We start from the raw sequence: 25,970 nt of genomic DNA, 5'->3' as shown, positions 1-25,970 counted from the left end.
TTACTTACGTTTTACATGTAAGACAACATAGGTTTCTATGTTTTGTCCAGCAAATTGTGCAGTGCAAATCAATTTCTTTCCATGATCATCTATGGAACCCAGAAAGGTTATGTTGGAATAGGTAATCCAATCTAAACCGAAAAGTGTGTTCCTCCCCGTTGAGACCTGCATGTTGTCATAGTTCCATGTGATGGTTGGAGTCTCTTTCTGGCAGGAGTGATAGACGGAACAACTGAAGTTCTTTGCGACGCCCTCTGTGACATCTGCTAGTTCAGGATCAATCGTTATTTTTTGATGAACACCTGAAATTAAACTGAAATCTTTTAATAGGTCCAGATGTGACATTTAAAATGCTCTTATTGCTAATAGCACACAAAGCAGTTTATATTTATGTTCACTTACACTGTGCACTTTTGACCTTTGTAGCTGTCACTGTTATGCCACCATGATGTGTTACAGAACACTCAATAGTGGAGCTTTCTGCTTTTATGACACCTGTGCGTGTCAGAGTGATTTTCCACAGGCCATCATTATTTTGCTCATTGTCTGTTTTGTCAGTTCCTTCTATACCTTTCAGAACGATGTTTGGTTTGCTGTATGGACATGAGTGGACAGCTGAACACACGATTGTGATGGTGTCACCCATCCTTTCACCTCCATAAATATTGATGCTGGGCGGCTGTGAACTTGCTACAAATAGCAGAAATGTTACATTTAGGCAACACACTCTAGATCAGGGGTCATATTCACAAAACATCTTAAAGGCCCACTGAAGTGCCTTGGAACATGCAGCATGAACTGAAACATGAAGACAGGGTGGTACATATTGAGCAGTTCCTCCCTTTTTTTCCCCCTTTTTTTTTTTTTTAAGCCAATAGCGTTTACTTTATATTGCAGCTCGGCCAGAGCCTTTGAACTCTATAAAGCCTCAGTTTCCTTCTAATCTCTTCCATATCGCTTTAAAGTATAGCATTCTGTGCAGAATTCAGGTAAGTTTTGTGGTATCAAACCCCTTTCTCTCTACCTCTTCACTTCCTACTCACTGTCCTATCATAATAAAAAGGCAAAAACAGCTAAATAAATGAATGAATGAATGAATGAATAAACAAACAAACAAACAAATAAATGTCCTATTACCTGTGGCAATTATTTCACGAGTTTTAAGATGCTGACAATTAGCTGAACATATACTTGTTTAATTAGTGACACGTAGCCTATATTTTTAAACCTTTATTTGAATATGGCAGGATGGAGGGTCTAGCTAGCCTCTGTTTTGTTTGACAACACTTTGAACATCAACAGGAAGTTACTCCACCCAGGATCACTTAGAGCAACTTTAAGATTTCACTCTATTCCTTAGTAAAAGTTTGTCTCAGCATCTTTATGTATAACTCTTAAGATAAAACGTTTTGTGAATATGGCCCTAGGAGTCCAGGAAATGTTAAGAAATTTGACAGAAAGATACAATTAATACATCATACACTTGAAACTGTGAATTGCATTACATTAGGAAAAAAAAAAAAGATAAAAAGTGAAATTTGCAAATGATGCTTGAGATTTTCTAAAAAAATAACTTCCCTTTTCAGAGCCACTTTTTACATTTAACCATGCCATTTGGTTTGATATACAGGTGCTGGTCATATAATTAGAATATCATCAAAAAGTTGATTTATTTCACTAATTCCATTCAAAAAGTGAAACTTGTATATTATATTCAATCATTACACACAGACTGATATATTTCAAATGTTTATTTCTTTTAATTTGGATGATTATAACTGACAACTAAGGAAAATCCTAAATTCAGTATCTCAGAAAATCAGAATATTACTTAAGACCAATACAAAGAAAGGATTTTTAGAAATCTTGGCCAACTGAAAAGTATGAACATGAAAAGTATGAGCATGTACAGCACTCAAAACTTAGTTGGGGCTCCTTTTGTCTGAATTACTGCAGCAATGTGGCGTGGCATGGAGTCAGTCAGTCTGTGGCACTGCTCAGGTGTTATGAGAGCCCAGGTTGCTCTGATAGTGGCCTTCAGCTCTTTTGCATTGTTGGGACTGGCATATCGCATCTTCTTCTTCACAATACAATATACAATAGAAAATCTATGGGGTTAAGGTCAGGCGAGTTTGCTGGCCAATTAAGAACAGGGATACCATGGTCCTTAAACCAGGTACTGGTAGCTTTGGCACTGTGTACAGGAGCCAAGTCCTGTTGGAAAATGAAATCTGCATCTCCATAAAGTTGGTCAGCAGCAGGAAGCATGAAGTGCTCTAAAACTTCCTGGTATATGGCTGCGTTGACCTTGGACCTCAGAAAACACAGTGGACCAACACCAGCAGATGACATGGCACCCCAAACCATCACTGACTGTGGAAACTTTACACTGGACCTCAAGCAACGTGGATTGTGTGCCTTTCTTCTCTTCTTCCAGACTCTGGGACCCTGATTTCCAAAGGAAATGCAAAATTTACTTTCATCAGAGAACATAACTTTGGACCACTCAGCAGCAGTACAGTCCTTTTTGCAGTCCAGACGCTTCTAACGCTGTCTGTTGTTCCAGAGTGGCTTGACACAAGGAATGCAACAGCTGAAACCCATGTCTTGCATACGTCTGTGTGTAGTGGTTCTTGAAGCACTGACTCCAGCTGCAGTCCACTCTTTGTGAATCTCCCCCACATTTTTGAATGGGTTTTGTTTCACAATCCTCTCCAGGGTGCGGTTATCCCTATTGCTTGTACACTTTTTTCTACAACATCTTTTCCTTCCCTTTGCCTCTCTACTAATATGCTTGGACTAATATTGTCACGATACCAAAATTTTGACTTTAATATGATACCCACCATAAATATCACGATACCGATACTTAAACGATACTATGGCAAAAACCTAAAACCGCAGGAAAAGTATATAATTACCATATGACAGAACTTCGTTCACCAGTGTACAGGCTGATAATTCTGGATGCCATGAAGTTAGAGTTAGACTTAATATAATTTTTAATGTTTATTATTTTCATGCTCAATAAAATTGTAAATTATTTGCTGTTATGCTTTTTTTATACACTTAGGTGTTATTGTAAAAATTATATTATTGTAAATAATTAGAGCAGTGTTATTAAAGCATAAATTGGTTTAAAATAACTGTATATACCCTTAACATATTTATGTATTTTTAAATTAATTTTATTTTTGAAACCAGATATCACTTATTAAGCTTAGACATAATACACATCTTTGCGGAGGTCTGCTTGCACGAGTAAAATAAATAAATAACACTCATTTAATGTTTGAGAGCATAAACATAATGCTGGTATCAAATTCACTAACCTGCCGCTCTTTAAATTCTTTGTACAAATCGGGATATTTGACAGCAAGATGCTTTTGACTCCCTTTGCTTGCGCTATTTTGTAACATCTTTTGCAGACGGGGTTTGTGGTGTCCGTGGGCTTGCCCTGGCTGTCGACAATGTAATTAAAATAATGCCATATTTTGCTTCGTAAATCTGCTTTCTCAACAATTTGTGGACGGTCTGCAAGAGCACCTGTATTTGCAACCATACCTCTCGTTTCGTCACCATAAAAGCCATTGCGCAGTTGAGAGGAATAAACGCACTCAATTTGCCTCAGAAGCAGCGCGCTGCACGTATACTGCCCCCAGCTGTCGTACTTCAGGAAATACAGCTGACACTCAAAGTACCGGTACTAATAAAATGAAGAACCGGACTGTTGTAAAAGGAGGGTATTGCGATACCTTTCTAGTACCGGTATATCGTGCAACACTAGCTTGGACTCAGAGCTCTGTGAACAGCCAGCCTCTTTTGCAATGACCTTTTGTGTCTTGCCATCCTTGTGCAAGGTGTCAATGGTCGTCTTTTGGACAATTGTCAAGTCAGCAGGCTTCCCCATGATTGTGTAGCCTACAGAACTAGACTGAGAGACCATTTAACGGCCTTTGCAGGTGTTTTGAGTTAATTAGCTGATTAGAGTGTGGCACCAGGTGTCTTCAATATTGAACCTTTTCACAATATTCTAATTTTCTGAGATTGGGATTTTCCTTAGTTGTCAGTTATAATCATCAAAATGAAAAGAAATAAACATTTGAAATATATCAGTCTGTGTGTATATATATCAGTCTTGATGACATTCTAATTATATGACCAGCACCTTTTATAATGAAAAGACAAAAAATATATATTTTTGTGGTAAATTGTTCCAAAAAATATTTACATACCATTGACAAGGATTTTAGAGGTGACATCATCAAATTTGTAGTTGCGCCACTCAACATTTTCAGGGTCAATCCTTGTGTATAATTTCTCTCCATGATGGGACTGTTCCAGGATTTTGATCAGCAGACTGCATTCCCAAGTTGAGTTTCCATATAAATCAGTTTTTCCTCTAAACTTCTCTATGACATCACCTACGTGCAAAGGATCATAAACTAAAGGAGAACCATTAGAGACCCACTGATACCACACAACTCTACGTGGGTCTTTGGGTGGTTTTGACGTGTAAGAGAAAGAACACGGTATAACCAGACAGGAACCATGGAGGCCATGAATGTCTTTTGGCATTTTCACATCCAATCCCAAAACATCATACTTCATAACACCTGTGGGACAAGTTTGGAAAGCATTAATGGATGAGTGGAAGATAAGCAAACTTCTCAAAAAAAAAAAAAAAGTTCCATCATTATATTTCTTTCAATCACATTAGTAATTTAAAATCTATACACGTTATTTTTCAATGCAGAAGTAAGCTATTTCTTTGAATGTGTGAGACTTCCAATTGATTAGCTGCTGCACCGTAAAATCAAATTAGTTCCTTACTTAAAAAAAAAAAAAAAAAAAAAACATGCAAACCAATTGCCTTAAAAAAAAAAAAGAAAAAAAAAGGGGGATCCCCATAGTGTGATTTTTGGAGAATTGTGTTGAATTAGGGTCAATTTGACCAAAACCAACAAGACCCTAAGTAGGGCTGTACATCCAACTCTGCCCACATGTGTGTAGTAAGAATTTATTTATTTATTTATTTTTATTTTTTTGCAGTTTTTGTAGTAAAATAATTTTTTCTGATTTACCACAATTTAGTATGCAGATATTACAATAAGGCAGATTTTGAATGGTAAATATTCTTATAACACAAGTCATACATGCATGATGCTAATAAATTACTCACGTTGTACACGTAAAACAACAGAGGTTTCAGTGTTTCCTCCAGAAAATTTTGCAGTACAAATCAGTTTCTTCCCATGGTCTTGTTTTGAACCCAGAAAGGTTATGGTGGAATAGGTGATCCGATCTAAACCAGAAAGAGTTTTGCTCCCCGTTGAGACCTTCATGTTCTGATAGTTCCATGTGATGGTTGGAGTCTCTTCCTGGCAGGAGTGATAGACGGAACAACTGAAGTTCTTTGCGACGCCCTCTGAGAATTCTGTCAGTTCAGGCTCAATTTTTATTTTACGATGAACACCTGAAATTAAAGTGAAATCTTGTAATAGCTCCAACTGTGACATTTCAAATATAGTACACAGTTCATATTTGTGTTTACTCACATTTAGCCCTTTTGTCTTTTTTATCTGTCACTGTTTTGCCACCATAATGCGTTACAGAACACTTAATACTCAAGCGTTCTGCCTTTACAACACTTGTGCATGTTCGAGTGATTCTCCACAGGCCACCTTTAATATGATTGTTGTCTATTTTGTCACATCCTTCTACACCATTCAGAATGATGTTTGGTTTGCTGTATGGACACGAGTGGAAAGTTGAACATGCTACTGTGATGGTGTCACCTGTCTTGTCACCTCCATAAATACTGATGCTTGGAAGCTCTGGATGATCTATAATTCACAGACAATAAGTACATAACATCACTTTTTTTATCTATACAGTGGCTGCAATCTGATCTGCAATATGTAAACGAATGATTTCTCTTTACTTTTCACTCTAAATGAACAGATCTCAAGGTCATTTTTGTGTGTGTGTATGCATGAAGTCAGTGTCAGTTCCTCTCATGTATTGTAACGAAGTCGGGACTCAGGAAGGGATCCAAATGCAAAGCTTTATTTACAGTGAGCGTTGTCATACAGGCAGGGTCAAACGGGAGCAAATGGGAGTGACAAGGAACAAGCAGAATCGTAGTCAGGGTGCAGGCGATGGTCAGGACAGGCAGCAACGGGTCAACAAACAGGAAACAGGCAGGAACGGTAACACAGGACAGGCAGACAGGATATAACGCTTGGTAATGCAACACAGGGAAAACAAGACCTAGCAGTGAGGTGGTGTGTGTATGAGTCTTTTATAGTCCGTGTAATGAGCTGCAGCTGGGTGTGGTGATTAGTGATTAGTGTGAAGTGTGTGCAGGTGAGTGGCAGAGAGGATGATGGGAGATGTAGTCCGGGATGTGACAGGAACAGACGTGATCGTGACATGTATACACACACACATTTACATATAAGTGTTGTTAATCGATTTTTGTCTGTATTTAATCACACCTAACACTATAGTTTTTAATATATTGGTAACACTTTACAATAAGGTTGTATTAGTTAACATTAGTTAATGCATTAGTTAACGTTAACTAACCATGAACAACACCTCTGTTCAGCATTAGTTAATGTTTGTTAACATTAACTCACACATGTATTAATGCATCTATTCATGTTAACAGTGCAATTAGTTAACATTAGTTAATGCATTAATTAACATTAACAACACCTCTGTTCAGAATTAGTTAATGTTTATTAACGTTAACTCACGGATATATTAATGCATGTATTCATGTTAACTGCACAGTTAGTTAACATTAGTTAATTCAATTAGTTAACATTACCTAACCAACAACACCTAGCTGTTCAACATTAGTTAATCATTGTTAACGTTAACTCACATATATTAATGCATCTATTCATGTTAACAGTGTTAAGTAGTTAACATTAGGTAATGCATTCGATAATATGAAATAATGGGCAATGCCTGTAAATAGCCTTAATGTTTTAAGGTTAACTTACTGTGCATATTTACATTAGTTTATGTAGCGGTTGACACACTAAGAGTGATCATTTTTAACTCATCTACACTAAAGGTAAAAATGCCATTGTGTCTATTCATAACAGCACAAGTAGTTAACATTAGTTAATGCATTAGATAACATGAACTAATCATGAACAATGCCTCTTATTTAGCCTTAATGTTTTAAGGTTAACTTACTGTACTTACATTAGTTTATGTAGCAGTTGACACATTTCTAACTCTCCACTCACACTAAATTAAGGTAAAAAATACCATTGTGTACCTTATCAGCATTATTTATTAACAAAGCATTGATTTGGGCTGTAAATATAATTCTGAAGTGCAAACCATCTGAACATTAACAGATATGTTGTTCATGTTTATATGCATTTTACTATCATTACTTACATTCAACAAAGCATTTATTAATGGAATATGTGAACCTTATTGTAAAGTGTACACTGTTTCAACATTAACTGATGTGTTACTAACATTTGTTGACCCTTTATTAACATGACTTACCATTAACAAAGCATTTATTAATGGAATATGTGAACCTTATTGTAAAGTGTACACTTTTTCAACATTAACTGATGAGTTACTGACATTTGTAGATCCTTTATTAACATGACTTACCCTTAACAAAGCATTCATTAATGGAATTTGTGAACCTTATTGTAAAGTGTACACTATTTCATCATTAACTGATGAGTTACTGACATTTGTAGATCCTTTATTAACATGACTTACCATTAACAAAGCATTTATTAATGGAATATGTGAACCTTATTGTAAAGTGTACACTTTTTCAACATTAACTGATGAGTTACTGACATTTGTAGATCCTTTATTAACATGACTTACCCTTAACAAAGCATTCATTAATGGAATTTGTGAACCTTATTGTAAAGTGTACACTATTTCATCATTAACTGATGAGTTACTGACATTTGTAGATCCTTTATTAACATGACTTACCATTAACAAAGCATTTATTAATGGAATATGTGAACCTTATTGTAAAGTGTACACTTTTTCAACATTAACTGATGAGTTACTGACATTTGTAGATCCTTTATTAACATGACTTACCATTAACAAAGCATTCATTAATGGAATTTGTGAACCTTATTGTAAAGTGTACACTATTTCATCATTAACTGATGTGTTACTAACATTTGTAGATCCTTTATTAACATGACTTACCATTAACAAAGCATTTAAATTAAAAATTAAATGTCTGTAATTGTTTACCCATTTTGTAATATTTAGTTTGTTTGCTTTGAGGCGTTTTCTCCTATGCAGTGACTGACAATGCATAAGACACATCAAAGCAGAACATAAATTCACAAATCACATCAACTATATTTGTTCGCTGTACTCCAAATCTTTATAATCCATATGTTTGTAAGGAACATATCCAAATTCTGCGTGTTTTTCCGTCGTTCTTCATCTTCATTCTCAGCAGCGACCGTCATAGTCAAAGCCCGCGCTTGCTATGATTCAAATTTTAAAAAGTCACGCGCGCCCACGAGATCCGTTACGGCATGGTTTACGGCACTGATATCAAACGCTCATTGGTTCTCACCTGCTTCGTCACAGATTGCGACATGCCGTGTTTCAGTGGATTGACATTTCTGCGCGCCTTCACGGAGAGAAGCCGGATTCATCATATTTTCATGGATTTTTATCTTAAATTCTGCTATGTACCCTATTAAAACTATTACCGCCAGAGAGGACTGCGACTGCAACTCATCATCATTTGAAGTAACGTACTTTCGGTACAACTTTTGACATTTTTGCCAAAAAATAAATTATTGTGATTATGCTTGTCTCTTATTCTTTTATTTATAACTGTATGGAGATTTACCAAGAAAACCAAGAAATGGTTATGGGTAGGTTTATGGGTAGGTGTGGATTATTGGCTCAAAATATCGTTTAATTTCATTAATGAATGCTTTGTTAAGGGTAAGTCATGTTAATAAAGGGTCTACAAATGTTAGTAACACATCAATTAATGATGAAATAGTGTACACTTTACAATAAGGTTCACAAATCCCATTAATAAATGCTTTGTTAATGGTAAGTCATGTTAATAAAGGGTCTACAAATGTTGGTAACTCATCAGTTAATTATGAAATAGTGTACACTTTACAATAAGGTTCACAAATTCCATTAATAAATGCTTTGTTAATGGTAAGTCATGTTAATAAAGGGTCTACAAATGTTGGTAACTCATCAGTTAATTATGAAATAGTGTACACTTTACAATAAGGTTCACAAATTCCATTAATAAATGCTTTGTTGAATGTAAGTAATGTTAGTAAAATGCATATAAACATGAACAGCATATCTGTTAATGTTCAGATGGTTTGCACTTCGTAATTATATTTACAGCCCAAATAAATGCCTTGATAATAAATAATGCTGATAAGGTACACAATGGTATTTTTTTTTTACCTTATTTTAGTGTAAGTGAGTGGAGAGTTAGAAATGTGTCAACTGCTACATAAACTAATGTAAGTACAGTAAGTTAACCTTAAAACATTAAGGCTAAATAAGAAGCATTGTTCATGATTAGTTCATGTTATCTAATGCATTAACTAATGTTAACTACTTGCGCTGTTAATATGAATAGATTCATTAATATATGCATGATTTAATGTTAACAATGATTAACTAATGCATTAACTAATGTTAACTACTTGCGCTGTTAACATGAATAGATGCATTAATACATGCGTGAGTTAACGTTAACAAACATTAACTAATGCTGAACAGAGGTGTTGTTCATGGTTAGTTAACGTTAACTAATGCATTAACTAATGTTAACTAATACAACCTTATTGTAAAGTGTTACCAATATATTTTATATTGTTAAAGTTTAGTGTAAAGTGATTTTCTCCTTTTCTTTTGTTCTTTGATTAACCTTAATGACAGACATCACAGCAGGAGGTTTAGGATTAGGCTACTGTTCATTTATGATCTGACACAAATTACGGCGATCTGACATGCATCCCATTTTCTCACAGCTCTTCACGTTTTGATTTTATTGAACTCATTTAAGACTGTGCTTACGAGTATATTCAACAAAATGTGTATTCTGTCTGAAGCTGCTTACTGTGCATTTGAGTTGTGTGTGTCTGTCACACAGACAGAAGATTGACAGACAGCGCACCACTGAGTTCTCTTGTGTGTTGTCACGCTTGAATGGTTATTTATGCAAAAAGCATTTGCAGGAATAAGAATGTGGCAGTATAATGTAATGCTAGCTAAAGGCTGGCTTTTTCTAAATTATGCCTTTACCTTGAAACCAAGTCAATTTGGGAGAAGAATTTTATTGTGTACAAGTGCTGGTCATATAATTAGAATATCATCAAAAAGTTGATTTATTTCACTAATTCCATTCAAAAAGTGAAACTTTTATATTATATTCATTCATTACACACAGAGTGATATATTTCAAATGTTTATTTCTTTTAATTTTGATGATTATAACTGACAACTAAGGAAAATCCCAAATTCGGTATCTCAGAAAATTAGAATTTTGTGAAAAGGTTCAATATTGAAGACACCTGGTGCCACACTCTAATCAGCTAATTAACTCAAAACACCTGCAAAGGCCTTTAAATGGTCTCTCAGTCTAGTTTTGTAGGCTACACAATAATGGGGAAGACTGCTGACTTGACAGTTGTCCAAAAGACGACCATTGACACCTTGCACAAGGATGGCAAGACACAAAAGGTCATTGCAAAAGAGGCTGGCTGTTCACAGAGCTCTGTGTCCAAGCACATTAATAGAGAGGTGAAGGGAAGGAAAAGATGTGGTAGAAAAAAGTGTACAGCAATAGGGATAACCGCACCCTGGAGAGGATTGTGAAACAAATCCCATTCAACTGCAGCTGGAGTCAGTACTTCAAGAACCACTACACACAGACGTATGCAAGACATGGGTTTCAGCTGTTGCATTCCTTGTGTCAAGCCACTCTTGAACAACAGACAGCGTCAGAAGCGTCTAAAGACAAAAAGGACTGGACTACTGCTGAGTGGTCCAAAGTTATGTTCTCTGATGAAAGTAAATTTTGCATTTCCTTTGGAAATCAGGGTCCCAGAGTCTGGAAGAAGAGAGGAAAGGCACACAATCCACGTTGCTTGAGGTCCAGTGTAAAGTTTCCACAGTCAGTGATGGTTTGGGGTGCCATGTCATCTGCTGGTGTTGGTCCACTGTGTTTTCTGAGGTCCAAGGTCAACGCAGCCATATACCAGGAAGTTTTAGAGCACCTCATGCTTCCTGCTGCTGACCAACTTTATGGAGATGCAGATTTCATTTTCCAACAGGACTTGGCTCCTGTACACAGTGCCAAAGCTACCAGTACCTGGTTTAAGGACCATGGTGTCCCTGTTCTTAATTGGCCAGCAAACTCGCCTGACCTTAACCCCATAGATTTTCTATTGTATATTGTATTGTGAAGAAGAAGATGCGATATGCCAGTCCCAACAATGCAAAAGAGCTGAAGGCCACTATAAGAGCAACCTGGGCTCTCATAACACCTGAGCAGTGCCACAGACTGATTGACTCCATGCCACGCCACATTGCTGCAGTAATTCAGACAAAAGGAGCCCCAACTAAGTATTGAGTGCTGTACATGCTTATACTTTTCATGTTCATACTTTTCAGTTGGCCAAGATTTCTAAAAATCCTTTCTTTGTATTGGTCTTAAGTATTCTAATTTTCTGAGATACTGAATTTGGGATTTTCCTTAGTTGTCAGTTATAATCATTCAAATTAAAAGAAATAAACATTTGAAATATATCAGTCTGTGTGTAATGAATGAATATAATATACAAGTTTCACTTTTTGAATGGAATTAGTGAAATAAATCAACTTTTTGATGATATTCTAATTATATGACCAGCACCTGTATATTGTTATTGACCACACAATATTTTACTACAGTTTGACAAACACAGATATTACAGTGAAAGAATATTATTATAAGAATATTTACATACTGTCAACATGGATTGTAGAGGTGACATCATAAAATGCGTAGGTCCGCCACCCAACATTTTCAGGGTCAATCCATGCATATATTTTCTCTCCATGGTGAGACTGTTTCAGGTTTGTAATCAGCAGACTGCAATCCCAATTTGATGGGTTTCCATATAAAGACGTTTTCCTTCTAAACTTATCGATAACATCATATGGATACCTTGGATCATAAACTAAAGGATAACCTCTAGAGACCCACTGATACCACACAACTCTACTTGGGTTTTTGGGTGGGTATAATGAGTAAGAGAAAGAACATGGTATAACCAGACAGGAACCCTGGAGGCCATGAATGTCTTTTGGCATTGTCACGCTCCATGCCAAAGTATCATACAGAAGAACAGCTGTGGGACAAAAGTTGGAGAACATTAATGGCTGAGTGGAGGATTAAGGATTTTTTTTTTTTTCAAAAAAAATATTGGTGTTTAATGCATTAGGGGCCCTATCTTGCACCCAGCGCAATTGACTTTGTACACCGACGCATGGGTCATTCCTATTTTGCACCCGCGCAAAGCGCGCTTTTCCCTCCACAGAAGCACGTCGCTAAACTAGTGAATGAACTTGCGCTCCCTGGGCGGTTCAGCGCAAAAAAGGAGGCGTGTTCCGGCGCAAACAATCCCTGGTGCTATTTTGCTGTTCCATTAAACACTTGCGCCACTGACCAGAAAAAAACCTAGTCTAAAGTCAGTGGCGCGTTGCACGCTGTTCATTATGCTATTTTAAGGGCGTATGCTTGACCATAATGTATAGCGTGCACAACGCGCATATACTTTGCTCATGTAATCTACACAGATGCAACAGTTATTTTTGCAAATCATAAATTGTTACACTAAAAAAATATTAACACATGAGATGACGGAAACCATTGTGGTGTGCCACGAAGATGTGAAAAAAACTGTTTAACCGACGCTATTTTGGGTGGGTTTCTCCCATCCCCATACAACACAACTTCTCTGTCTTTCACTGCTCTTACAAGAACATCAGTCTCCTCGGCTGTGAACCGCTCCTGGCGTGCGCCTGGTAAATACGCCATAATAATAGCAATCCATAATGGAACTTGCGCACCTGCTTTTAAAGGGAATGTTGGATGACGCTCTGATTGGTTTATTTCACGTTACGCCCAAACCACACCTATGAATAATGAAGCTACTTCAGACCAACCCATTTTAGATTTGCGCCGGGCGCAAGAGCCATTTATCCCGCCTGGAAAATAGCAACAGCGCCGAGACCCGCCCACAAAGTTACTTGCGCTTCGCACTTTGACACTTGCGTTTCAGATCGTTAAAATAGGGCCCAAAGAGTCAAAATAAGAGTGTATATATTTAAGTTATATATTACTTTTAACATGATGCCAATACACAAGAAACCAATTTATCTATTGACAAAGTTTGTGTAACACTAATGAATATAAACTTGTAAAGTGCATTCCTACACTTTCTGATCAAAAATAATTTTGGGCAGTGCCCATTGCTAATGGGGTGAATGGTGGTATAATATCACGGGGCCCACAGGCCAGGCAAAAAAACATCTACACAAACACCATCCCCTAATAATTTAACATAGCCACAATTTAAAATGCTTGGTTTGCTTTTCACTTGACAGCCCTGTAAGAGGTTTTCAACATACAAATGGAGCGGCATTCAATAGACAGAGCCGTAGTTCACTGACAAGCTACGCAATATAGCGTTCATTATCGCAAATGAATCGCCTTCGATAATGAACGCGATATTGCGTAGTTTGTCAGTGAACTACGGCTCTGTCTATTAAATGCCGCTCCATTTGAAAGCAGGTGATGGCGATTTAGCGGCAATCAGGGAACCGGCTTTGATGATGAAATGCATGTGACAATCGCATGCGATATATCGCCCAGCCCTAGTATGTATGTATATTTAACATGCATATTTGTTAAATATTGCAGTTTGAACGCTTTCATTGTGCAGACTGGCTGGGGCCACAGAAATATAAATATATGGAATATACTCTCATATAAAGTAAAAACATTTATATCATGGGGCTGTTGAATGCTCGAATCTGATTGGTTGATCAACGTTCTAAGGTTCCCAGGGTTCTAACAATCCCAATTATTTTCAGGAAAACGCACGGCTAAAGTAGTTTTAGGCAGGTCTTGACCGCATTTCAAGACAAGGCAAGGCAATTTTATTTGTATAGCACATTTCATACACAATGGTAATTCAAAGTGCCTTACATAAAGAATAATAATAAAAATAGAACATAAGGAATAGAAATAACAGTAAAAACAGAGAATTTTGCTATCTGGATGGAAGAGCTAGGAAGTCTTAGGGAGTTTTTTTGTTGTTGTTGTTGTTGTCCGTCAGAGTGGATCTAAACTGATCTATCCATCAGAGCAGATCTAAATGGATCTTCCTCTTGCCAAGACACCTCAAACTGTGCCACACAGCCCTAATCCCCCTTCCGGAGATATTTTATCTATGCAACGCAGTTCAAATTTCCCCTTCGGAAATTTCCCCCTTTGCAAAGTGTCCTGACTGAAATCCAGAGATATCTTAAAGGTGCTCTAAGTGATGTCACATGTTTTTAGGCCAAAACATTTTTTGTCACATACAGCAAACATCTCCTCACTGTCCGCTAGCTGCCTGTCCCCTGAACACACTGTAAAAAAACGCAGCCTCTGTAGTCGCCACAAGCTCCGAAAACGGCAATAAAAAGAAACTGGTGCAGCCTGGACCACAAAACATAATAAACATGCTCCAGCAAATAACCGACAATAATGATTTTAAATGCGCGTTCATGACTGTTTCAGGAAGCACGGAGGGGAGGGGGAGGAGGAGGAGGGAGGGTCTAGCTAGCCTCTGTTTTGTTTGACAACACTTCGAACGTCAACAGGAAGTTACTCCACCAGGATCACTTAGAGCACCTTTAACCATGCACCACAGCTCAAATTTCCCCATGGTTTGTCCCCTTATCCAAATTTACCAAATTTTAACCTAATCACAAATGCTGTCTTCCTAATTCTCCCAGACAGCAATATTTAAAATGCATTAAAAGTCAAAAATAACGAGATGATACATAAAAGATATAAAATACATTAAAAATGAAATAAAAACGGGAAAAGGAATTAAAAGAATAAAATGATAATACATATAAAATAAAATGCAAACAGTTCGGACATAGCACAGTGCTCAATCAGCAAATGCATAGATAAAAAGATATGTTTTGTGTCTGGATTTGAATGTAGCTACTGTTGGAGCACACCTGATCTCTTCTGGAAGCTGGTTCCAGCTGCGGCTGGCATAACAGCTAAAAGCAGACTCTCCTTGCTTTGAGTGAACCCTGGGTATTTCTAAATGACTTGATCCTGATGATCTGAGTGATCTGTTAGGTTTATATTCTATGAGCATATCTGCAATGTATTGAGGTCCTAGGCCATTGAGTGATTTATTAACAAGTAACAGTACTTTAAAATCAATTCTAAATTCAAATGGAAGCCAGTGCAAGGACCTGAGGACTGGTGTGATGTGTTCATGTTTTCTGGTTCTGCTCAGAATCCTGGCAGCAGTGTTTTGTACGAGCTGCAGCTGTCTTAAGGTCTTTTTGGGGAGACCAGTGAGGAGCCCATTACAATAATCCACCCTGCTGGTGATGAAATCATGAACAAGTTTCTCTAAGTCTTGACTGGAGACAAAGCATCTAATTCTTGCAATATTTTTGAGATGATAATATGCTGATTTAGTTTCTGTCTTTACATGGCTATTGAAACTCAGGTCTGACTCCAAAATCACACCAAGATTCCTGACTTTATTTTTAGTTGTTTGACCCCTAGTGTGAAGGTATAGTGAGGTAGAGTGACTCTGCATGTCATGGATGTCCACTCAGACTTATGGTCACCGATACTCACATAATAACCTCTCCCTTCTAAGTATGACCTGAACCATTTAAGGACCATCCCAGAAAGCCTAACCCAGTTTTCCATCCTGTCAAGAAGTATGTTGTGATCGACAATGTCAAACGCAGCACTGAGGTTGAGTAGAACCAGCACTGATAATTTACCTGTATCTGTGTTTAGGTGAATATCATTTTGTAACACAGTTCCTATATACGTGAAGAAGGAGGCGGGAACCGGTGAACATTTAACAAACTTTAATACCAAAATAAACAAAGAACAAAACGAAAGTAATGCCGGCAGACCCTCGCGGACGCCTGCCGGCCACACAAACATAATAAAACATAAAACAATATCCAGGCCTGGTCCTCTCTCATCCTTCACTGTAGTCGCTCCTCCTTTTATGCTCCAGGAGCTCCTCCGTGAGAGACTGAAGGCCGGTGCGCTTCCCAGGTGAAGCTCTTTAACTCTCGTGCCACCGGCCTCGCGCCGTTCCGGTTCCCAGACACACTGCTGCACTTCCTCGCTGTGCCATGCGATGGCACTGGACGCTCTGTGGACGGCCCGATCCTCGACCGCCTCCTGGCGGCCGGTGTTGGCTCCTCCGGTTGAGGGCAGCCGGCAGCGAGTCCACCGTCCCCTGCTCCTCCCCTTCATGGCGGACGGTAGCAGGTTCCAGCCCACGGCAAACGGCGGCGACTCCTCCGCTCCCTCTTGGACGGCAGCCACCTCACCTCGTCCCAGGAGCACCGCCTCGATCTCTCCGTCCCACCTGTCACTAGGCTCCAGCACCACTGCCTCAGGCAGCCTCTCGCGGTCTTCACACTCCCACGCTGCCTGAACTCCGCAGCACCGCGATCCCCCTCAGCAGCGAGGGCTCTCCGACAGCATGTTCCTCCTTCCTCCCGCGTTTTGGCACCAGTGTAACACAGTTTGTAGATACGGGAAGAAGGAGGTGGGAACCGGCGAAATTTAAACATAACTTTAATTCCAAAATAAACAAATACAAAACGAAAGTAATGCCGGCAGACCCTCGCGGACACCTGCCTGTGTTGTCTCTGTGCTGTGATGCGGTCGGAAACCAGACTGAAAGTTGTCAAAATATCCATTTAAGCTTAAGAACTTGTTCAGCTGATTGAAAACAACTTTTTCAATGATCTTGCATATCAGTTCCATATCACTTCGCCAAATGATTTCAGTTATTTCAAAAGGTCCTTACAGCCTATAACAGCAAAAGAAACAAAACTCACAACAAAACCAACCAGGCAAATAAATATAGTAAACAATTGGATGAAAATGTATAGTTTAGTTTCGCTATTAGTAGAGACACTGCTGCCGTGTAAGAGGCACAGACACAGGTAGGCTAATTCACATATGCTCTCTCTCTCTGTTGCATGCTGGGAGTTGGTGAGAGTGGTGGTGGTGGTGGTGAGAGCTGCGGTGTGGTGAGAGTTTCTAAATCTAGCTTTTCTTTATTTATTTTTGCTTTTCTGTCTAGAAAATACATGATTTAGAAAGGAAATTGTAAAATAGTTGAATACTGGTGTTTGTTTGGCAGAATGGCGTCTCTTGATGAGACGCCGCCATTATCACTCCGTAATGGTTTCAGGTGCGTTCCTGAGGATAATTCTACTGTGGAGGATGTTTTAATTGCAGTTGGTGATCAGATTGGTCATGAGAATATTGTATCGGCATCACGCATGAATCAGGCTGTTGTTGTTTTTTTGAAGGAACAAAATCTTGTCAACAGTTTAATTGTAACTGGTCTTACTGTTAATGATGCTTTTGTACAACTCTCTCCGCTGTATACTTTGACAACGAAAGTAACAGTTTCAAATATCCCGCCTTTTATATCTAATGACGTTTTGCAACGTGAGTTAGCGCGTTTTGGGAAAATTGTTAGTCCCTTTAAAACTGTTACGCTTGGATGTAAACATCCGGCTCTGAAGCACGTTGCGTCTTTCAGACGGTATGTTTACATGGTGCTAGAATCACCTGAGAATACACTGGATATTAATTTCCGTGTGAAACATGAAGGAAGGTTGTATATGGTGTATGCAACTACTGGCAGCATAAGATGTTTCGAGTGTGGAGACATCGGACACAAGCGTCTTACGTGTCCACACAAGAAAACAGGTGAGGAGAGCGTGGCAGGATCAGAGAATGGGGTCGCAAATAATAACGTTGATCTGGTTGCGGCATCCAAAGACGAGGTTGTTCCACTTGTTGAGGTGAGTGCTGTTAAATCAGATGATGCGTTACTGGTTGTTGACACTGAAACTGACGGCGATGTAGTTAATGTAGGCCCAAAGAATTGCGTAATGGATTTAACTCCTGATGTTACTGATGAAGTAGCTAAAGGTACTAAACAGTTGGAAATTGCAAATGATGGAATGGAAAAAAAAATCGTATTTAGGCGCCTTGAATGATGAGGATGTGGAAGAGGAGCAATCGGATGATACAGTCACAAGTTTCTATGTGTGAAAATGATGGTGGTTCACAGGGACTTGCATTTAATGTGTCTCAGGCAGTTTTTTCAGGAGGTTTCAATAAAGATTCCTTGTATAGTCTTGAAGAAATCAATAGTTTCCTGGATGAGACGTACGGTAAACAAATTAACATAAATGATTTCTTTTCTGATGTAGACAGATTTGTTCAATCTGTTATGTTTTATCAGAGGACTGTTGGAGTTGAGGAACTTAGTGAGAAGAAGCGTTTTCGGCTGAAAAAGCATCTTACCACTATAAGAAAAGGCAAAGCAATGACTAGAAAAAAAGAGTAAATCTAAAATCTAAAATAATCATGTATCACATGGTGTCTTTTCCTTGCTTTCATATCATGCTTTACTCTTTATTTTCCATCTTAATCTTGAGTATGGAGGTTTTGAGGATAGGCTCTTTAAATATTAATGGTGGGAGGGATAGTGTAAAACGTGCTGTAGTCTATGAAACAATTGAACAAAAAAAACTTGATATTGTCTTCCTGCAAGAAACTCATAGTGATATAAAGAATGAAATTGAGTGGAATTTGTGGTGGAAGGGACATAAAATACTTAGTCATGGTACAAATTTAAGCAGAGGGGTAGGAATCTTTTTCTCTCCAATCATAAGGGTAGATATTATAAGTACAGAGGAACCAGTAAAGGGTCGGTTATTGGTAGTTAAAGCTAAGATTGAAGGAATGCTTGTTTTTCTAATTAATATTTATGCGCCAACAGTGGGACAGGAGCGCTTACATTTTTTTAAATATACTCAATGAGAGTCTAAAAAAGGTTTCCAGTGAAGGATGTGTTATTATTGGTGGAGACTGGAGCTGCACAATAAATTTTACTATAGATCGTAATACTGAAGAACCTCATATACAGTCTTCAAGTGCATTGACAAAACTTATAAAAGAATTCCAATTATTGGATATGTGGAGAATAAAACACCCTGATGATAGACAGTATACATGGATTAAGACTTTTAATAATAGAGTTAGTGCTGCCAGACTAGATAGATTTTATGTGTCTAAATATTTCAGTAGTAGAGTAATTGAATGTTGCATTTGTCCTGTAGGCTTTTCTGATCATCATTTAATTATTATGACAATGACCATGTCAGATGTTCCTAGAAAGTCTGTTTTTTGGCATTTTAATGTTAAATTGCTTCAGGATGCTGTTTTTTGTGATAATTTTTTTTTCTTTTGGGAAAATTGGGAAAAAAAAAAAGTTCTTTTGAAAACTTGAAACAGTGGTGGGATGTAGGTAAGACTGAAATTAAAACCTTTTGTCAGCGGTATTCAGCCAACTGTAGTAGTAGAATAAAGAATGTGATTGAATCACTTGAAAAGCAAATTCAGTTGATGGAATTGCAGCTTGTTGATGCGCACAATTCTGTACTGTATGAAGATTTACGAAAGAAAAGAGGAGAGCTAAGTCTGGTCCTAAATGAAAAAGTAAAGGGAGCTTTGATAAGGTCCCGTTTCATGTCTTTAGCAGAGATGGATGCACCAACTTCTTTTTTTTTTTAACTTGGAATATAAGGTGGCTCAACAAAAACAAATGCCATGTCTTAAACTCCCTGATGGGAGGATAACATATAAGACTATAGAAATGAGAAAACATGCTGTGGATTTTTATTCAAATCTTTATGCTGCAGAAAACTGTGAAAATGATGAATTGATGACACAACTTCTTCAAGGTCTTCCTCAGCTGGACTCTGAATCTAAAACTGTTTTGGATTCTAATATAACATTTAAGGAAATTACTGCTGCTGTGGGACAACTTAGTTCAGGAAGATCCCCTGGAATAGATGGACTGCCAGCAGACTTTTATAAGAAGTTTTGGAATTGCATTGGACATGATTATTTTGATGTTTTATGTGAATCTATAAAAGAGGGTGTTTTACCTACTACCTGTCAGTATGCTGTTTTATCATTATTGCCAAAAAAAGGAGATTTAGCCTTATTGAAGAATTGGCGTCCTGTTGCTCTTCTTACAACAGAATATAAAATATTTTCAAAATGTCTGGCAAATAGATTAAAAAATTATTTGGGTTTGGTTGTACATAAGGATCAATCATATTGTATTCCAAAGAGGTTTATTATGGACAATTTGTTTTTAGTACGAGACATTATAGATATTTGCAATGGTTTTAATGTGGATGTTGGACTAATTGCTCTGGATCAAGAGAAGGCTTTTGATCGTGTTGATCACAATTATCTTTTTAATGTATTGAAGGTTTTTGGTTTTGGTGAAACTTTTTTAAATTTGATACAGTTATTATATAATGGTGCATCATGTATGGTTAAGATAGGGGGCACTTTGAGTCGGCCAATTCCTATTTTAAGGGGTATTAGACAAGGCTGCCCATTGTCTGGTCAGCTATATAGTTTAGCAATTGAGCCTTTGCTTATTAAATTTAGAGAAGGACTGTCAGGTTTTAAAGTGCCTGGTTTTTCTTTAGACTCAAACATTTCTCTCTCTGCTTATGCTGATGACATTACAGTCTTTGTGAATCACACTCAAGATATTAAGTGTTTATCTGAGGTACTCCATCTTTATGAGAAAGTTTCATCAGCTAAAGTGAACTGGGCTAAGAGTGAAGCTTTTTGGGCTGGTAAAGGGGAATCTGAGAATCTCCCAAAATTACCTGGGGACCTTAAGTGGGGTAAGGAGGGACTTAAATTGTTAGGAGTTTTTTTGGGGTCAAATGATTTTCAAAAGAAAAATTGGGAGGGTATAGTGGAGAAAGTGTGCAGCAAGTTGTCTAAATGGAAATGGTTGCTACCTCAGTTGTCCTATAGGGGGAGGATTTCAGTGACTAATAATTTAGTCGCTTCTACCTTGTGGCACAAAGTATGTGTGTTACAACCACCTGCTGGAATTATTGAAGAAATTCAAAGGAAACTTGTGACTTTTTTTTGGTCTGGACAACATTGGATACGTGCTGCTGCTTTATACCTTCCTGTTCAAGAAGGAGGTCAAGGTTTGATAGACATAAGAGCCCGAATTATGGCTTTCCGGCTACAAGTAGCTCAAAGACTGTTGTATCATACAGATGTATCATGGCTAAAGACAGCTTCTGCTCTTCTCAGGCGGGTCAGAGGTATGGGACTGGACAAACATTTGTTCTTGATGGAGCTTCAGAATGAAGATCGGGCGAGTCTTACGTTGTTTTATAAATCAGTCATGGAGGCATGGAAGGTTTTTACCATTTCACGTTCATCAGACACAAATTATGGATTATGGCTTTTTGAAGAGCCACTTTTTCTGAACAATTTTCTACCTTCAAGACTTATGTCTGGTATCAGTCTGCGTGCATGTTTTACGGCTGATGGATGTACAAAGTTGGGGCATCTTTTAAATACAAGCACAGAGGAACTGAGTGAAAGGACTGGGGTGAGATCCTTGCGTCTGCTGGAACAAGCTACTACTGAAATTTTAACGTCTTTGCATGGGGAACATAAGACTTTGACAAATGACTCCATAGCAGTTGATCAATGGAGAAAAGGGATTCCTTATGTTTTCCCCTCTCTTAATGTAACTATTGCTGTGGGAGATTGGCAAGATGATGGAAAGAGTCTTTTGTCTTTTAAAACCCCTCAGCTTGGAATTTTTGAAGAAGTAGGAAAAAAAGCCCTATATATCTCCTGTGTAAAAGCATCTAATGCTAATTTTTTGAGTGGACTGACTTCAACAAAATGGACTGAATTTTTTGGAGTTGTTTCTTCCCCTAGAGGCTGCTGGCGGTCCTTATACAAATGCCCAATTGATAAAAGAACAGGTGACCTTCAGTGGAGGATTGTACATGGGGCGATAGCCACAAACAGATACGTGGTGCACATTGATCCTTCTGTTGGGGTGGGTTGTCCCTTCTGTACAGAGGCTGAAACAGTTTTTCATTTATTTGTACAGTGTACTCGGCTAAATGAATTGTTTTCATTTTTATCTCAATGGTTTACTGAAATTGGTGAAGCTTTCTCTTTTGAAATGTTTATATATGGTCCAAAGTATACAGAAAAAAGGAAAAGTCAATTGATTTTATTGAATTTTTTGTCTGGTATAGCAAAATTGCTATCTGGAAATCAAGAAAAAATAAGTTGTCTGGACAGGGTCCTCTGGATGTGTTGAAGATTTTTAAAGGCTTGGTCGCAGCTCGGCTTAGAATAGAGCATGCCTATTATAAAATGATTAAATGTGTGGAGTCTTTTATGTACATTTGGGGGATAAATGAGGTTCTTTGTACAGTTGATGATGTTGAAGAATTAATGCTTGCTTTTTGATTTTGTTTTTTATTTATTATTTATTTATTTTTTGCTTTGTGATTTTGTAATATTGTGAAACCTTTTTTGGTTTAATAAAGGTGTATTAAAATTCAATTCTCTCTCTCTCTCACTCCCTCTCTCTCTCTAACTGTGTTAAAAACTGTAATCAACAGTATTATTATCAAGGCTCAAGCCTTCGTTACTAGTTCTGAAATAACATTTTGGAATTAGCAACAGAGGCTTGGGATGAGATGCGTCAGAAATTAGTCCCACACACAAGAGTGTTTTAAGGACAAAAACCTGACAAATGTCTTGAAATATAACATCGAAACAGTGTCTTGAGGTGTGGTAATCGTAGTATAAGTGTAATAATTGACTCCGGGCCATTAAATTATTAGATAGGTGGTCGGGTGTGCATTATTTTCTAAGAATTCAATGGCCCGAAGTCCATTATTCCTTAGAAATTGGAACAATTCCATATATTGACATATAATGTATCCAACATAATATATATTTTGACATATCTCTTAAATTAAATATCTATATATGGACGTATGCTCATATAGAATGAAAACATATATGTACATATGCACAGCCATATATGAAAACTATTAGAAAAAGGATCAATGCCATATATTGACATATAAATTTATCCCATTTAAATATGTCCATGTATGTATAATGCATATATGATTTGATTTGATTTGATTTAATTTTATTAATCCCCAAAACGGAAATTACAATTGTCATGGCAGCTTGATACAGTCAGTAGCACTTTAACACATTTCTTTCCTAGACAGATTAGTTAAATACTTTAATAGCACTAGGCAGGAATGATTTCATATATCATTCTTTCAAGCAACGAGGCTGAATAAGCCTGTTGCTAAAACTACTCCTTAGTTTGTCCAGAGTTTTATGAAGAGGATGAACATCATTGACCATAATAGCCAGCAACTTTGCCAGCATTCTGTCCCTAACCACATCCTCCAAAGTACCAAGCTCAGAGCCGACGACAGATTCTGCCTTTTTGATGAGTTTATGTAATCTGTTGGCATCCTTTGCTTTGATTCCTGCACCCCAACACACCACAGCAAAAAAGATAGTACTCGCAACAACATATCGGCCACTATACCATTTATTTATCGAAAACACATTTTGCAGGGCATTTCTGTATTTGGTTGCGTTGCATGGTTATACAGTCGTGTGCCGATATATTGGGAACATTAACCTTTAATGTTGTAAATGAAAGTAACTTGTACTGACAGATCTTAAAATATGTCAGTGCCATTGTTTTATCTCAAAATGCACACCAGTAATGTTTTTTTTTTTTTTTTTTTCAGTGAATGTTTTTAAAAGCTACTTAAATGTCCTAATTTAACTGAGGTATAATCCTGGTTTAGGCTAAGCCTCGTCTATGAAACCGGACCTTGGAGTATTTACCTTTTGCAGTTACCCATGCCATCCAATTGAAAACAAAATGAAAAACAAAATGTAAAATTTCTTTATAGAAAATAGTTATAGTTTTGAAATCAAATATATGTATTTATACTAATTTTACTATAGGTATTTCATGATATAACAAAATCCTTTAAACACACCGAATGAATATATACATGTTCTGTAAATAAACTGTAAAAGAAGTATGTTAACATATATGGTCTTAACATACAGTTCCACATAAAAAAATCATCATATAAATATTCTTTCAATATATGAACATACACTATGTTTACTACAGGTATTTCATATATGGTATAAACATAAAACCCCAAATCCTTTATAAGCATTCTGAATGTTTGCATATATGTTGTTTAGATAAACTTACATAAATAAATTAGACATATATTGTTCACATATATGGTCTTAACATACAGTTCCACATAAAAAAAATAATAATAGTAAAAAAAAAAAATAATTTAATTATTTTTAATATATGTATAATAATTCTACTATGGGTATCCCATATACCATATGCTGTAAATCTATATAACATCCTACACAAGCATACTAAATGGTTGCATATGTGTTTAAATAAACGTTCAAATATAAATTAGACATATATTGTTCACATGCATGGTCTTAACGTAGAGTACCATATAAAAATTCATCATATAAATATTATGAATATAGGCTATATACTAATTTTACTAGGTATTTCATATATGGTATATAAAACCAATATAAAATAAACGTACATATATATATATATATATATATATATATATATATATATATATATATATATATATATATATATATATATATATATGTTTAAATCAACCTCCATATATAAATTAGACATATATTGTTCACATATAAGCTATGGCATTAACATACATTACATTATAAAAATATATGTATTTATACTAATTTTTCTATGGGTATTTCATAAGTGGTATAACAAAATCCTATAAGCACCCGAATGAATATTTGCATATATGTTCTGTAAATAAACTTGCATATATAAAGAAGTATGTTCACATATATGGTCTTAACATACAGTTCCATGTAAAAATTCATCATATAAAATTTTTAATAATGTACATACACTGTTTACTAAAGGTATTGCATATATGGTATAAACTTAAATAAAACCCAAAGTCCTATATAAGTATACTGAATGCTTGCATATACGTTATTTAGATAAATTGACATATATTGTTCACATATATGGTCTCAACATACAATTCCATATAAAAAAAAAAATCATCATATAATTATATTTAATATATGTATATATCATAATTCATATACAGTATGCAACAGTATGCATAATTTCATATACAGTATGCTATAAACCTATTTAAGCATACCAAATGTTTGCATATGTGTTGTTTAAATAAACTTTCAAATATAATTTAGACATACTGTTCACATGGTCTTAAAATATAGTACCATATAAAAAAAAAAAATCATCATATAATTATTTTTAATATATGTACATGTACTAATTTTACTATGGGTACTTCATATATGCTATAAACCTATATATCATCCTATATAGGCATACCGAATGTTTGCATATGTGTTGTTTAAATAAACTTTCATAAATTGGACATAAATTAGTATGTATATATGTGATAATAATACAATGCATTATAATATATAACAACTCTACTCGTGATATAGAGATATATGTGTATATTACATTTCTGTATGGGAGTTTATATTAAATTGACATTTTATATACTTTGGGCATTCGGAAACAAAACTTCTATCCTTTTAACTGTAATTGTGTGTACACTGCAATATTTGACATTGTTCAACCGCAAATGTCCATTATGTAAACAAT

General features: G+C 36.5%; 1 protein-coding gene across 1 annotated transcript in view; it reads right to left on the bottom strand.

The window, feature by feature from the left end:
• The window catches only part of LOC137004782 (uncharacterized), an 87,986-nt gene that overhangs the window by 61,866 nt on the left and 150 nt on the right, over nt 1-25,970 (bottom strand). The window contains exons 2-7 of the mRNA XM_067365400.1: nt 12,030-12,413; nt 5,559-5,846; nt 5,183-5,476; nt 4,236-4,616; nt 403-690; nt 9-302 (exon numbers count right to left, since the gene is read on the bottom strand). Coding sequence (XP_067221501.1) covers nt 9-302; nt 403-690; nt 4,236-4,616; nt 5,183-5,476; nt 5,559-5,846; nt 12,030-12,413 — 1,929 coding nt within the window. The remainder of the gene's footprint in view (nt 1-8; nt 303-402; nt 691-4,235; nt 4,617-5,182; nt 5,477-5,558; nt 5,847-12,029; nt 12,414-25,970) is intronic.

Source organism: Chanodichthys erythropterus, chromosome 17 (assembly GCF_024489055.1).
Source record: "Chanodichthys erythropterus isolate Z2021 chromosome 17, ASM2448905v1, whole genome shotgun sequence".
NCBI classification, from domain to species: Eukaryota; Metazoa; Chordata; class Actinopteri; order Cypriniformes; family Xenocyprididae; genus Chanodichthys; species Chanodichthys erythropterus.
Note: the sequence above shows the minus strand (reverse complement) of the source record. Positions and strands in the feature narration are given on the sequence as shown.